Source organism: Phalangium opilio, unplaced genomic scaffold, assembly GCF_054372755.1.
Source record: "Phalangium opilio isolate 3A_F unplaced genomic scaffold, DU_Popi_V2 ptg000013l_1, whole genome shotgun sequence".
NCBI classification, from domain to species: Eukaryota; Metazoa; Arthropoda; class Arachnida; order Opiliones; family Phalangiidae; genus Phalangium; species Phalangium opilio.
The window spans coordinates 15,115,299-15,131,518 of NW_028324148.1; the positions used below are offsets into that span (position 1 = coordinate 15,115,299).

The 16,220-nt window shown below is 35.0% G+C and overlaps 3 protein-coding genes and 1 non-coding gene across 4 annotated transcripts in view; 2 read left to right on the top strand and 2 right to left on the bottom strand.

Moving 5' to 3' along the window:
• Positions 1-12,296, bottom strand: part of LOC149709493 (NFX1-type zinc finger-containing protein 1-like) — a 55,385-nt gene extending 43,089 nt beyond the window's left edge. Inside the window, exons 1-2 of the mRNA XM_089864871.1 lie at positions 12,201-12,296; positions 11,735-12,115 (exon numbers count right to left, since the gene is read on the bottom strand). The gene's annotated coding sequence lies outside the window, so the exon portion shown is untranslated. The remainder of the gene's footprint in view (positions 1-11,734; positions 12,116-12,200) is intronic.
• TRNAP-UGG (transfer RNA proline (anticodon UGG)) lies at positions 1,897-1,968 on the top strand. Its single transcript has one exon. It is a non-coding gene; the product is annotated as a tRNA-Pro (tRNA).
• On the top strand, positions 5,622-11,339 carry LOC149709499 (uncharacterized). The gene is made up of 3 exons (XM_089864868.1): positions 5,622-5,816; positions 5,877-7,459; positions 10,735-11,339. Exons 2-3 carry the CDS (start codon positions 7,081-7,083, stop codon positions 10,935-10,937), a joined length of 582 nt encoding a protein of 193 aa, XP_089720994.1. The 5' UTR covers positions 5,622-5,816; positions 5,877-7,080; the 3' UTR covers positions 10,938-11,339.
• Positions 12,297-13,279: 983 nt separating the features above from the next.
• LOC149709500 (uncharacterized) lies at positions 13,280-15,969 on the bottom strand. The gene is made up of 3 exons (XM_089864875.1): positions 15,672-15,969; positions 14,270-14,934; positions 13,280-13,843 (listed from the first exon to the last, which is right to left on the bottom strand). Exons 1-3 carry the CDS (start codon positions 15,922-15,924, stop codon positions 13,430-13,432), a joined length of 1,332 nt encoding a protein of 443 aa, XP_089721001.1. The 5' UTR covers positions 15,925-15,969; the 3' UTR covers positions 13,280-13,429.
• Between the last annotated feature and the right edge of the window lie 251 nt (positions 15,970-16,220).

Consider the following 16,220-nt stretch of genomic DNA (forward strand, 5'->3'; position numbering starts at 1 on the left):
ATGAGATTGAACTTTGAAGTGAGAATTTTCAGATCATGAAATTTTTACATGACTACGTTTTGTAAACTAAGTGTATTTGCTTCATTCTATTTTCCACTAAATTATTTATAAGGTCAATTAAAAGCTATAGTTGTCAATGTTAAATAGGGATATTTAATTGAAGAATTTTATTCATAATTGTTTACTATAAACAATGGCAACTCTTCATTCGGACACATTATCTTCTAACCACACATTTAATGCAACAAGTGTTTTACAACACTCTTCAATGTTGATTGCAATTTGAGTGACACTAAATGCAATTTTACCCAATTAAAATAAAATTTACTGACAGTTTTTTGCCCTGATTTTTAATCCCTGACCTTATATCGTCGCATTTTAAAATTCCCTGTTATTATTTGACCTTTTTGGTCAGTTTTTTAAATTCCCTGACTCAAATTCGGATTACGGGTTTTCCCTGACCTGGGACGATTTGTCTTAAAAATCCCTGACATTCTTGGCCAATTTTTAAACTCCCTGACTCAAATTCCAACCTTTCCCATTTTAAAATATTATATATTAAAAATTCCAATGATTATAAAGTAGAAATAAAACCTCAAATAATTACTAAAATAAGATGTGAACTCGACCCAACAACTTATAGGGGGAGTAGGTGGTGGTAGTAGTATATTTTTTTCTTGTTTAGTTAGGATATAAGGCTATTATATATCGTAGGGTAGGGAGCCCCAGATTTCAAACCCCCCCCCCTCCCTCATCCCCTTTAAGTCGCCCCCTGGTGGAGCGTGCTCTTCCTCACGACCCCGTAAAAACATCTCGTATATAAAAGCACGTGGACGCGGGAACCCAAACCCCTCCCCCCCACACCACCCTACTACTACCACCTCTTCATCCATCCAACCTTGCACCACCCCCTGACCACGCTAGGAATATAAAAATTCAAAATAAGGGGACCCCAAGGACGCCACCCGAACGAAGAAGATATTAAGCCCATATGGTGACTCTAAGGTGACGTCATTCTCCAAATAATCACGGTAATATGGGTAATATGGCTGATGCAGGGTTGCCGCCATATCTATGCATGGAATTATAATCTCAATTTGTGAAATGTACGTTTTTAATTAATAATCAAGAAGGGTACACTTATGGTATAAAACTTATAAGATAAGTTGTGGATACTTGTGTTACAGTCTTTTTAATGTCTATATTTTTGGTAATAGTTGTAATGGTATAAAACTTATGCTATTTGCAAAGGTAACTTAAGTTGTGGAAACTGTGTTACAGTCTCTTTAATGTCTTTATTTTGGTAATGGTTGTAATGGTATAAAACTAACTTGCTATTTGCAGTTGTGGATACCTGTGTTACAGTCTCTTTAATATTTATATTTTGGTAATGGTTGTAATGGTATAAAACTAACTTATGCTATTTGCAGTTGTGGATACTTGTGTTACAGTCTCTTTAATATCTATATTTTGGTAATGGTTGTAATGGTATTAAACTAACTTATGCTATTTGCAGTTGTGGATACCTGTGTTACAGTCTCTTTAATATCTATATTTGGGTAATGGTTGTAATGGTATTAAACTAACTTATGCTATTTGCAGTTGTGGATACTTGTGTTACAGTCTCTTTAATATCTATATTTTGGTAATGGTTGTAATGGTATAAAACTAACTTATGCTATTTGCAGTTGTGGATACTTGTGTTACAGTCTCTTTAATATCTATATTTTGTTAATGGTTGTAATGGTATAAAACTTAACGCTATTTGCAAAGGTAAGAGAAGTTGTGGATACTCGTGTTACTGCCCCTTTAATATATCTATATTTTGGTGTATGTAGTCATAAGTAACATAATTTATGTAAGTTCCTGAAATATTGTTAGCTTTAACAATACAACGGCTCAGTGGTCTAGGGGTATGATTCTCGCTTTGGGTGCGAGAGGTCCCGGGTTCAAATCCCGGCTGGGCCCCACCTGGTAACTTTTTAAAAAAGTGAATCGTTTATTTCCTTAGGCAACGTGGATAACGGGTTTTGCGAGTAATGCGCGAAATTAAAGTACTTAATACGAATGTAACTTAATTAAACAGATGGCGTTAAAATATGGATGACTGAAACTAGAACAGTTGCCCTAGATATGGAAATGAGATCGATCAACCGGTTTAACTAACTGTAAACAAATTCCAGAGTCGGGTGTAATGTAATGGCACTCCGTCCTATATTCGTCTAGAGTTTAATTTAGTAGAGGCAACTTGTTGCCATTATTCTTTAGCAGAAAATTAAATATTCAAAACAAGTTTTTTTAAGTTAAGAATTAGCGTACTTATGGTTCTTTATTATTTTGAATTATTGCTATAATTATTTTGAATTATTGCCATAATTATTTTTGAATTATTGCCATAATTATTTTTGAATTATTGCTATAATTATTTTGAATTATTGCTATAATTATTTTGAATTATTGCTTTAATTATTTTGAATTATTGCTATAATTATTTTGAATTATTGCTTTAATTATTTTGAATTATTGCCATAATTATTTTTGAATTATTGCTATAATTATTTTTGAATTATTGCTATAATTATTTTTGAATTATTGCTCTAATTATTTTTGAATTATTGCTATAATTATTTTGAATTATTGCTTTAATTATTTTGAATTATTGCTTTAATTATTTTGAATTATTGCTTTAATTATTTTGAATTCTTGCTATACTTATTTTGAATTCTTGCTATAATCTATAACTATTGGAATTGCTGCTAAAATTATTGGAATTGCTGCTATAATTATTGGAATTGCTGCTATAATTATTGGAATTGCTGCTATAATTATTGGAATTGCTGCTATAATTATTGGAATTGCTGCTATAACTATTGGAATTGCTGCTATAATTATTGGAATTGCTGCTATAATTATTGGAATTGCTGTTATAATTATTGGAATTCATGCTAAAATTATTGGAATTGCCGCTATAATTATTGGAATTGCTGCTATAATTATTGGAATTGCTGCTATAATTATTGGAATCTCCACTACAATTATTGGGATTGCTGCTACTTTTATGATAAATAATTCAAGTTTTTGTAATAATTTACATTGAACTATTGATGATTTTGCAATAATTTACATTGAACTTTAGATGATTTTGCAAAATAAATATTGCAAAACCATATATTGCAAAATCCAGTAGAGCAATGTTAAATCATATTCGCGATTTAGTGTCATCGCATAAAGAAAAGCCCGGGGGTCAATCCGTCGTTTAAGAGTCAAAATGTTTTCACATCATTACAATGAATCCAAGTGGATGATTTCGAATTTAACGGTGCTTCCAAAGAGACTCGATTATCTAATTGGGCAGAAGGGAAAAAGAAAAGGCGGCCTCTCGACCAATTTTGACGACGACGCTTATCTCTTTACTTTGGCCCGGGGACAATCCCCGGGAATCACGGGCGTTCAGTACTATTAACCGAAATAACCGGTTTAGGAACCGCTCCCGATGTTGATTCGCCCCGAACGCCGCCCTCAATTGTTTTTGATCCGAGATTCGGAGCGACTATCAAATTGGGGCGAATTATTTAATCAAATAATCGAGAGATGACTTCAATAGACACTTGACAATTGTAAAGTATCTGTTAAACTATTCTGATTGCGGCCGCATTATACATATAGAGTAAGAGTAGCAATCTTGGTTTGCTAAGAATTCCCACGGTTTTCTATTGGATAACGGGTTCAACTAAAGGTTGAAAAATGATTAGGCATTGTTCGGAGGAAATTTTTCTATTGAAAATCCCTGACTTTTCCAACTTATCCCTGACCAAATTTTGCCAGAATCCCGGACCATTTTAAGGTGTTTACCAGAGCCCACCTCATTATGACACCTGGCCCATATTTAGCATTGCACGAAGCATGGTTTTATGTAACAAACGAAATCCCTGACCTTTCCCTGACTTTTTAAGAAAAAACTTTAAATTCCCGACTTATCCCTGACTTTTTCCTACATTTTCCAAATCCCTGAATTTTCCCACACTTTCCAAATCCTTTGACTTTTTCCCACACTTTCCAAATCCCTGAATTCTTCCCAAGCTTTCCAAATGCCTGACTTATTCCTACATTTTCCAAATCCCTGACTTATTTCTTATTACCACATTTTCCAAATCCCTGACTTTTCCCCACACTTTCCAAATCCCTGACTTATTCCTACATTTTCCAAATCCCTGACTTATTCCTACATTTTCCAAATCCCTGACTTTTTCCCACATTTTCCAAATCCCTGACTTTTTCCCACATTTTCCAAATCCCTGACTTTTTCCCACATTTTCCAAATCCCTGACTTATCCAGTTTTTCCAGGTCCCATATGAACCCTGAATTTAGGGTCATTTAAAAATAATTTCATAATTACGAGGAAATTCCTTAATTGTTTTGACTAAAAATTTGGATCGCGAGGAATTTTGCATTCTGCGTAAATCAAAATAACTTGACGTACAAAACTACAAATCGCAAAAATTTTATTTGGAATTTAACGCCGTCATAAAAACATTATTCTCGGAATAGAGGGGGGGTAAGGATATTCGTCACTGTTGTATACCGCGACGACTTGTTTATTTTTCTAGGAAGAACGAAGGGAAAAGGGGGGTTGGGTGGGAGATACGTTACATCTCATTAAAATTTCCCGCGCTTTTGCTAATGTTCGAAAGCGCGCGATAAAAAGGACCACGTGTTCGGCGCCAAATTCTGACGACGGCCTCGAGCTAGCAAACGGCACTGAAACATTCGTGGGCGACCAAAGGAAATTGCAACAAATGCGGCCAATGAATAAAATTGCTAAACAGAGTTGCCATAAAAATAGGTTAAATACCCTGACCTATTCAGGTTTTCAATGACCTAATCCTTTTTAAAATTCCCTAATCTTTTAAGGGAAATTTCTAAATTCCTTGAGATTTCCCCTGATTTAAGTCAAAAATTCCATCATTTTTTAACCATGTTGATATAAAATTTCCAAAGTCCTTGATTTTGAAGCGAAATTCCCAAAATTTCATGATTTTTAAGTGAAAATTCCATGATTTTTAAGTGAAATTCCTAAAATTCCATGATTTTTAAGTGAAATTCCATAAATTCCATGATTTTTAAGTGAAATTCCATAAATTCCATGACATTTTCCATCACGTTTCTGAAATCTAGAGTTTTTTTTTGAAATTCTTAGACTTCCATGATTTCCCTGATATCTAGAGGCCAATATAGAAATTCCTCGACTTTTCCATGACTTCCCTGACATACGTTATGACCCTCTACGTCACCCTACAAACCTTCCGATTTCAAATCAGCAAATAAAACCACGAGTTCATGAACTCCTGTTAAAACTCCATCGCGATTATTTCACAGCCCACGAATTTCCCATGGCCTATTTTTCAACTACTTGTGGAGGAGTAGGGGGAATTTAAACGCAAATCCCCCTCCACAGATAACGTAAAAATGCGTTCTATTATTCCCCGTAGCTGTTTGTTGGTGCGTTCCAGTGCACAAACCAGGTTCCCCCATAACAGCCCCGGTAATGTAACCGGTTACAGCGGTTAATCGACCGGAACGCGCCGAATGCCTGACCTAGTCCTAGTAGCGCGAGAAACCCAGTGACGTGGACAGGAAAAAACTGTTTTTATGATGAAATTCGGGCCAGTTAGAACTCGTTATGAATTAAGAAGTTGCGACTGAGCGGAATATGATACAGCCCTTAACTAAGTTAACACTTGATGTTTGTTAATAACAGCGGTTCGTTAACAACAAATTCTCTAATTACGACGGATTAATTAAGAGTTAAAGCGAAGTAAATTACTTCTTTTGCGAGAGATGAGCGCCTGAGTTAAAATTATTTGCATGTTTACAGGATTTTAAACTTTGAAGTGGTTTTACCAGAATTTTTTAAAGATATAAGTGCGGATTCGCATTACGTAACGTTTTAAAACGCGATCTGGTTCAATTGGATTTCATATCGATTAACAAGTGGATTTCCCCAAGGATTTTTGGACTTTGAAAAAAACAAATTGTTTTGATTTGAGAATACTCCCGGCGATTTATAATTACTAAAGTGGATTTCAAAGGATTTCATGACGGATTTTGAAAAGATTTTATAATACCAAACTGAATTTCAAAGGATTCTACGACCACTTAGAATAATTAAAGTGGATTTCAACGGATTTTGCAAACGATTTAAAATAATAAAAGTGGATTTCAACGGATTTTGCAAACGATTTAAAATAATTAAAGTGGATTTCAACGGATTTTGAAACGATTTATAATAATTAGAGTGGATTTCAACGGATTTTGCAAACGATTTATAATAATAAAAGTGGATTTCAAAGGATTTCACCACCATTTAAAATAATTAAAGTGGATTTCAACGGGTTTTGAAACGATTTATAATAATAAAAGTGGATTTCAAAGGATTTCACCACCATTTAATTTAATTAAAGTGGATTTCAACGGGTTTTGAAACGATTTATAATAATTAGAGTGGATTTCAACGGATTTTGCAAACGATTTATAATAATTAGAGTGGATTTCAACGGATTTTGCAAACGATTTATAATAATTAGAGTGGATTTCAACGGATTTTGCAAACGATTTAAAATAATAAAAGTGGATTTCAAAGGATTTCACGGCGATTTAAAATAATAAAAGTGGATTTCAACGGATTTCGGTGCGATTTAAAATAATAAGAGTGGATTTCAAGGGATTTCAACTCGGTTTGAAATTATTAAAGCTAATTTCAAGGAATTTAACCGCAATTTAAAATTATTTGAAGGAATTTCAAGTCTATTTTGTTTTTTAAAAGTGAATTTCAAAGGATTTCACGGTGATAGATTTTCACTACAAGTTAAAATAATCCAGTGAAAAAATATTTAACTTGAAAACTACATCCAAACCGAAAGTAAACAATTTGCAGTTCAAAGAAAACAGACCGAAATATTCATGGAATTTTTCAGTTAAATTTTCCATGAAAATCAAAAAATAAATTAAAAAAAATACAAAATTTCATGGAATTTTCCCTTAAAATTAATCTTTCCATGAAAATCAACAAATAAATAAAAATGGCCCCAGTTCGACGTCGATTAAACTTCAACGAACCCGGAGAAAACATTGAAAACTACGAAACGGCGGAATCTTCCAGGAAATTCCTGGAGAAAGAATTGGAAATGGTGTATAGTCAAGACAAGTTATTTTGGAACTTTGATTTCGCGGCGGGGGTGCCCTTAACGGGGTCCTCGGGCCGCTTCGAATGGATGCCCATTACGGAGGACGAATACGTCCCGGAAGCCTACAACGCCATGCACCCTGGCAAGAACAGTACGACAAGCTTAACTAAAGCCATACACGGACTCAATATTGTCGACGGGAATAAAGTTCAAAGGGTCACGGCCGTAGTCACAACCAATAATGGCAAAAAGTTAGCGCAAAGACTAATTACGAGTAAGTCTTAAAAGTTTCAAATTGTTTTACCTTAATTGAGTTATAAATTTGTCTATGGGAAATCATAAACTTTGAGTGGAAAATGTTCTATACCCAGCCGATATTTCTATATTATCCCTTATAACCCTATTGTTTTTTCCCATAAATTCCTAATTTTTCCTATAAAATCCTTTAAAACAGTCCAATTTTTCATATAAAATTTTTTTTCTACAAAATCCTATAAAGCAGTCCAATTTTTCCTAAAAAATCCCTTTAAAACCATCCAATTTTTCCTATAAAATAGTCCAATTTATTTCCTACAAAATAGTCCAATTTTTTTCCTACAAAATCCTATAAAGCAGTCCAATTTTTCCTAAAAAATCCCTTTAAAACCATCCAATTTTTCCTATAAAATAGTCCAATTTATTTCCTACAAAATAGTCCAATTTTTTTTCTACAAAATCCTATAAAGCAGTCCAATTTTTCCTAAAAAATCCCTTTAAAACCATCCAATTTTTCCTATAAAATAGTCCAATTTATTTCCTACAAAATAGTCCAATTTTTTTCCTACAAAATCCTATAAAGCAGTCCAATTTTTCCTATAATAAAATCCTTTAAAACAGCCCAATTTTTCCTATAATAAAATCCTTTAAAACAGCCCAATTTTTCCTATAATGAAATCCTATAAAACAGCCCAATTTTTCCAATAAAATCCTTTAAAACAGCCCAATTTAAATTTTTCCTATAAAATCCCTTAAAACAGCCCAATTTCAATTTTCCCATAAAATCCCTTAAAACAGTCCAATTTTTCCTATAAAAAAATCCTTTAAAACAATCCAATTTTCCTATAAAAAAAAAACTTAATATTTTAGTGGTAGGTCTACTTCCTGCAAAGTGCTTGTTAATTAAGTATCACCGTTACATTTGCAATTAAAAAAAAACACATTCATATTTGGTCGGCATGATAAAACGGCAGAACGCAACCGTTATGCTAAATCTAGTTTTCCACCACCAATACGTTTAATTGCATAATGCAACAGGCTGTCGGCAAAATAATAAATAAATAGAGAGACCAGATGCATTATGCATTTTTTTTACAATTTTTCAATTTCCTGCATATGGAAAAATTCATTTAAGCAGTGCATCTCTCTCTCTCTCTAGGCCTTTGCTAAATACGATGCCGGTGCACCTCTCTCTCTCTCTCTCTCTCTCTCTCTCTCTCTCTCTCTCTCTCTCGGTCTGCCATATGTTACCGGCGTATAAAATTCAAACACCAATAATATGTTTTTATAAAACGTTTCTGACCGACAGAAAACATTCTAGATAATATTTCATGTTGATATTTTGACAACTACCTTATATACAGGGTGTATCAAAAAAAGAGGGGGATGTATAACTATACGCATTTTTAACACCCTGTATAGACTAGTATCACCCCATGTTATTTGTCCATAGACCTTAATACAGTCAAAGCTGGCTAACTGAAATTACTCTTCAAAATCCACATCTTAGCAAAATCAGTAAAGTATTTCTTTCAAAAACTGCGAAATAATGTCTTTAAAATGTCTACTTAAGTTAATTTAATTTTAGTTAAATTAAATTAAGAAGAAATTAAAATAAAATTAAAAAGAAACCCGCGAAAAAAATTAATTTTGGCGGGAAATTTTTTTCCAAGTAAAATTTATTCAAGAGCGTAACCAACTAATGAAGTTGTTTTTATGACCTAGATAATTTTGGCGCGAATTTTTTATGACATCATTTTAATAGCCACCCCCCTGCCAGACTCGAGACACGCCTACAATAGACACCACGTGCTATCGAAAAATTTCATTTGGCGCGAAAGGATTTTTCCCGCCAAAATTACTAAAAGCTAAATAGTCGTAACTCCATTTTGAAAAAACCGGCAAAAAGTTGGAATACTTTTATTTAAACTTAATGAACTTCTGCAAAGTGCAATTCAACGTTTAAATAGTGCAAAATAGGCCATAATATACGGGGATCAACGTGCAATCAATTTCAGTTGCAAATAAATGCAATTTTTTGCAGTTTATGTCTAAAACATTAAGGTGAAAAGATTTACTAGTTACGAAAATTGGAGTGTTTTGTGGATGACCCCTTAGTTAAATTCACATTGTTTGTACAGTTTCTTAGTTAAATTTAAGGGGTAATCCCTAAAATACTCCTCCAATGATAGTAACTTGTACTTCGGGGGGAAGTATAGAACATTTTTGACTCAAAATTGATTTTCCATAGAACAATCTCACAGTACTTTTACAAATTTTCTATTACAATTTGAAATACTGGTAGATTTATCAAAGAACTTGGAGATTTATGGCGGGATATCACATTTTCCCGCGTAAAACATTTCATAAAAGGCGATATTCCCTTTAAAATAAATACAAAAGTTAAGACTTTACTGCACTTACAACATTTTAGCCTTAAAATAGTACGAGAAACATTTTTGGCGCGTATTCTTCCGGAAAGCGCGGGAATCGGGAAGGCGAAAATAAAAAAAATATGTGTTTCAAGGTTCTTCCGCGAGGAGGAGGGAAATTCGATCGAGCGCGCGCTACTAAACTAATAGTCAGAACCACCTGTTACTAACCTAAACGAGATAGAAGCCACTTATAGGCTTTTATAGTACTGTCAAGTCGGAATGACTTCAATTATATAGGGAGAAGGCCACTGGGACGGAGAGAGCGCACGCGCGCTGGCAAAATTCCAAAATCCAAATTGAAAGAAATTAGGCCTAACAATAAAGGGGGGTTTATGCTATGGCGACTTTATGTCTGTCCTTCAAATTATATTAAAAATTATTTTTTTTTCAAGCTGCATCTGCTATAAAATATAAAATGTATTTATTTTATTACTTGTTAAATTAAAGAATGGGTCTTTTTCTATTAGATTTGAGTGGAAATTTCGTTGTAATAAAATCTAGTTATGATTACAAAACCCCTCTAATGGATGACGAGGGCGTTTCCCTCAAAAAAGGCTACTGGAAAATTAGGGTCAAATCTGTGGCACAAAATACATGGGTTGGGCACATAACCAGCCATGATAATCAAGCGCACCCTACCAATTTGAAATTCCCATCGACTTTTAACATTAAAATTCCTTGACGCCCGTTCCGTTTTAAAAATTGCCTACAATATTAATACTTCTGTTAATACCCCATTAATTACCTATTTTAAAATTTAAAGGAAAAGGCCAGATAACATAACAGATTATACCTTGACTTTTCCTTTAATTAAATATATTTTTAACGTGAATATTAATCATAATTAATTTAATTACAGGTATGTTGGCGATTAAAAAGAGCGTTTCGACAAAAACGAAAAACGCCGGCCGAGAATCACTGGCAAAATTACGAAAAGCAATCAGTGTCAAAGGTCAAAATGAATGTCTTAATCATCAACCAATCACAACGACGCTCGTAAACCCAGAATTACTAATAATTGCCGGTTCATCTACTACGGCATCTACCCCTACAATAACGTGAACTATAATGACGTCACCAACAAAATAAATGAACTATAAATAAAGCCCGTCGCCTATAAATAAATATTTTTTTTAATGTTAAGGGCGACGGGCTTAAAAGAGCTTAATTTCTTGTACATAAAATCACACCATTTACGCATTTAACTCATATTTCATAAATTGCATGATTCATCCTTTTTAGATATATGAAATTATTTTTATAATTAAATTTAAAATTTTAATATAAATTTTTGTTTATGGGAATGTTGTTCTCAATGAATTTTTTATCCTACGTCACTATGATGTCACTTAATTAATTTGTAGTGTACATCAAGACATTTGTGAACGACCCCCCAAACAGTTTAGTTGAAGTACTGAAAGAATTACTTTCAGAATAAATAAATACCAACTTGTTTTAAATAAATTCGATTTTGGAATTAATTATTTTTGAGTAACGAAAGGACAGCGTTTAATCCACCTTATTCCCTTTCGCCGGAAGTTAGGCTTAGCTCGGGATTCATGGGGGTGAGTAACGGGAAGAAATTCGTCTGTCGTCTGCTACAAAAGCCAAAAATATGTACTGTAGCGGACGACAGACCAATTCCTCACCCCCATGAATCCCGAGCTAAGCCTAACTTCCGGCGAAAGGGAATAAGGTGGATTCCCACTATGTTGTGAATAGACATTTATATAATGCTTGAATAATTCGTTACTCTAATTTTAACAACAGTAGCTTAGAAGAGCCTAACCTTAACCTCTTAGCAAGGAAATCTAAAAATACAGACAGATATGATCGTGCAATAAAAATATTTCACTCACCACGTTTTTAAGATGAGAGAGGAAAACGCTGACATCATTCGCACGCGCACAGAAGAGAAGATAACATCCGGTCACTGTTAAGCCTAATCCAGGGTAGCTTGGCCCCATTGGCTTGGCCCGTCTTGAGATGACACAAACTCGCGCACACAATAATCATACGTTGCTAAGCCTAACTCAGGTAGCTTAACGTGTAAACTTAATTAATTCACTTTAGGGTCGCAACACTTTCACATTCGAAGATTTTTAAGTCGTTTATAATGTAATAATTCAATGTCAAAAAGTGGTTTAATCTCCCGTGTCCCGCTTTATACTGTAGATGTCTTATGATGATAATTAGTTATAGTCTTAAGTTTATTAGCAAGAAATTGGACGAAAAACCAACTGGAAAACATAATTTTACTTATTGAATGACGCCATTATGCGCGCGATTAGGCATGCCCAGTCTGGCTTCCCTCTTCCAACCTACCTCTCAAAGATGGTCCGTGAGAATTGGCGCCCAAAACACAGGCATCCCTTATAGCTTATCACTATTGCCAAGGCTTCACTTCTTACGTCTATTTATAACTTTCAAATGTTTCCCTACGTTAATCGACACTTAATCCTGATTAATATAAACCCGGTGACGATAATTAATTACTTAAATCATGGAGATTAATCGGACATCGACTCGTAGTGGACCAAAGCAGCGCCCCTAGCTGTATGACAGTTAAGAAAGATAATTGGTTACTGAAACGAAAACTAATATCACCTGTTACATCTATTGAAAAGGTGACTTTTAGAACAGTTTTTCGGTATTTAAATTGAACATAAGTTTAATTGGAATGTATTTAATTATTGTCTGCCTTTAAAATACGAAGAATTTGAATAAACGAAGTATTATTTCAGTTTTAGTTTTCGATGAAAGGTGAGTTGCTATACTCTGATATATTTTCTGTGGGTTTAAATAAGCCAATCAGCATTGAGGTTTAGAATTTGAGAAACTGTTGGAAAGCTAGACCACAGACGAGATAAATTGGTATTGCATTTTAAAGACACCCCTATTTTTTATATTTTCTGAAATTTTACGTTAGCATCGGCTGCTATAACTACTGTAATGAAATTAGTTTAATTATGACAGTTTTAAACGAGTGTTGCTATAATTTTAATTTTTTTTAATGATGTTAATTACTATTAAACATGATAGGAATGGGTAGTATAGGTTGGTAAATAAAATGAAAACGTGTTAATTGTTGAAAAATATAACCTTCATCGTGGAAGTAGCGGTTTTACGCAAGAATCTATGACCTACGTGACTTCATGACAAACTTATGAAACATATCACATGAACTTATGTTTTCGGGATTTCGGGTGGGTAGAAGTTTATAGTTGTACAAGTACATAACCTTCATACGAAAATTAGGTTATTATAACGCATGCCTACAAAACTATAGTACAACTACGATTTAAAACCAGTAAACTGCGAGTTCTGGACCTGCGTGGTTATAAGTTCAATGAAATATTACTTTAACTAATTCTAAATTAACAAAGACACCGTGTTAAAGGCGATATATTTAATTGGCAAAATACTCTCGCATTAAAATATAGTTACAAATGTAATATTATCGTCATAAATACTGTTTTGTTTCGAATTCAAGGTAAGCTCAAGTTCAAGCTTAACTAATTAGGCAATAATTAATTACATTATGATAAAATATACTATTTTAGAGTTTCCCAAATTCGGTAGATTTTTTCTAAAATTATATTTAAGATTAAAACTTTAACCTCGCTGGTAATGGGAGCTCTGCACGATGGACAATCATTTTTATGGCCATTTTTCCATTTGTCAATGCAAATTTGGCAAAAAGTATGGGCGCAATTTAAGGTAACGGCTTCGCGCAGCTTTTCCGCGCATATGATGCACGTCACTTCATCTTCTAAGGCGTCCCAGAATGCCCCGCAATTTGAAGATTCCGATAATTGTTTTTTCAATTCGAGTAATTGTATGTCCATTTCCTCGACTTGTTGTCGCGATCTCAAATGGTTCCTTTCTTCTTTTGTCAACGAGTCTTGAAGGAAGGTGACCATGTTGGACAAGACGTCAATTTTGGTCTGCTTTAATTCAAGGGTCTTCTGTAATAAAGAAAGAATGGTTTAATGATCGAAATTACACTCAAATTAAATTGACAATAATTAGTATCACCAAGAAGTGATCTATAGTTTATTAGGGAGAAGGTATAAATTCGCCACATTTCCAGCTTTATCTCCAAGCCAAACGTAGTCTGTCCGGAGTTAATCCCCGCCGCCTCTGAATTACAACCGGCCAGCATCTCATTGGTTCTTGAAAACTCACGTCAGCGCGGCAACGCGAATGACGAAAATTACAGTCGTATTTTCCGACTGAGGAGAGGCGAAATAGCCCGGCGGCCTCCTTTTACGTCCCCCCTTGTATTTTGAAAGGAGGACTGGGACTATGGCGCGCGAATACTTAGGCATCTTATACCTTCTCCCTAGTAAACTAGATATCACTTCTTGGTTTAACTTATATAATTATTGCACCTGAAACGTTTCCATTTCATGCTCGAGTTTTTCTTTTAACTCCTTCATTTCACACGACTCCTTTTCGCGTTCCTTTTTCTGTTCATCCAATTGCGTTTGCAACTGCTTTACAAGTTCGTCTGATTTTTTCGTCCAACTTTCGCGCGTTTGCAGCTGCAATTGCAACTCACGCACTTGACCATTCCATCGACAAATCTCGGCGTTTTGTTCCTTAACTTCGCGATCTAATTTGGTGACTTTTTTATTTAATTCGACTTCCAAATCGGTCATCATTCTGGGGTTTTCGTTCTTGACCACAAACGTCCTTTTTTGCATCGAAGCCGCCACGTCCTCGAATGGTTGCAAGAGGTTAGCGATCTCCTTGTGTCTTTGCTTCATGGCTAGGTCACGTGGTGTATCACCATATTTGTCTTTAACGCAAGGGTTAGCTTTATGGTATAAATAAGCCTTGGCTAATTCCGGGCGGTCGCATTTAGCTGCCCAATGTAAGGGAGTTTCGCGGTCGTTGTTTTTGGCGTTGACGTCACAGCCCTTGATTAATAACATGACTGCAACATCTTTTTGGTTCAGCATTGTCGCGATGTGTAACGCCGTGTTGTTGTTCCAATCACCCGAGTTCAGATCGGCTCCTTTATCGATTAGAGTACGAACGACCTCCAGTTGACCTGAGGACGCAATTTAAGATGGGTTAATTTTGCAATTATAACTCACTGACTGATAATCAACGCCCAGCCCAAACCGCTTGCCCTAGAAGGCTGAAAATTTTCAGCAATTAACGTTACTCATAAGTAGTAGGCGCGTACTAAAAAACGATTTTTCCAATCCGCCGCCATCTTAAAAAATGGCGCCCAGAAATGTAAAACAAATCTTCTCTATGCAACAAAGTCCGGGCGCGTTTCAACCGATTTCGCAAATACTTATTTAGTACACTGGTTTCCTTTAACCTATAGACGGGCTGAATGGTCTTTTGGGTTCGATTTGTTGCCATATTTTTAAATGGCGGCCAAAAACTTAAAAACCCCTTCTTTATGGAAGATAATGTCCGCGTGAAAAGTAATAAAAAAATGTAGCCCTAGGGGCTGACGAGCAACGCCGAGTGCCTTATTTCGCTCCTAGGGTGCTTCAAAAATATTAGTCATCAGTAAAATCTACCCATTCTTTATAACATTTTGATGGAAGTTCTTATTACACGCGAGCGTCGCCGCGGGTAACAGCTAGTAGTAGCAAAAAAAATACAGGGGCGCTACTGTGATACCCCTACTACTACTACTACAACAACAACATCAACAGGGGAGGTCAAACTAAGAGCCTCATCGTAGATGTACATCATACGATATGGCTAAAAATACACTCATACTGTTCCCTGTTGGCTCTAATACCTGAAAGTAATTACGAATCTTACCTTGAGATGTGGCGCTACTTAGCGGAGTTTGACCATGAATATTCCTAGCGTTAACGTTGGCTCCCCTTTCGATGAGTTTTAACGCGACTTCAGGATGGTTTTCGAAACAGGCGATGTGTAAAGGCGTCCACTTGTCCTGGTCACCGCCGTTAATGTCTGCTCCTTTCTCCAACGACTCTAGTACACCGTCCAAATCGCCCTTTTTGCAAGCTAGTCTCAAGATAAGAGACCTGGCTTTACCTAAAGCTGCCATACGCGTCAGATCAATCACAATCTTAAACTAATTACGTGGGAAATTAATTAATTAATTAATTTGTTTATTATTGGATCGTGGGTTGACACGCGAAATCGCAAATAATTACAACGGCGTAGCGACGTTTGAGCTCCTTTGTGGATGGAGGATTCTATATCGGTGGTTAAACTGTGTTTGTGATAAGAATTTTTTTATAATATCCGCTTATCAAATTATTATCTAAATCTAAGGTGGCTGTTTTTTTTATTTTAACAACAACGTCCTACATTTTGCCTATTTACCGATTACCAAATACT

Coding starts and splice junctions, on each gene's coding strand:
- LOC149709499 (XM_089864868.1), top strand. CDS start 7,081: ATGGCCCCAGTTCGACGTCGATTAAACTTCAACGAACCCGGAGAAAAC. Junction 7,460..10,734: donor AGCGCAAAGACTAATTACGA/GTAAGTCTTAAA, acceptor ATTTAATTACAG/GTATGTTGGCGATTAAAAAG.
- LOC149709500 (XM_089864875.1), bottom strand. CDS start 15,924: ATGGCAGCTTTAGGTAAAGCCAGGTCTCTTATCTTGAGACTAGCTTGC. Junction 14,935..15,671: donor AAGTAGCGCCACATCTCAAG/GTAAGATTCGTA, acceptor TTGCGTCCTCAG/GTCAACTGGAGGTCGTTCGT. Junction 13,844..14,269: donor ATGAAATGGAAACGTTTCAG/GTGCAATAATTA, acceptor TCTTTATTACAG/AAGACCCTTGAATTAAAGCA.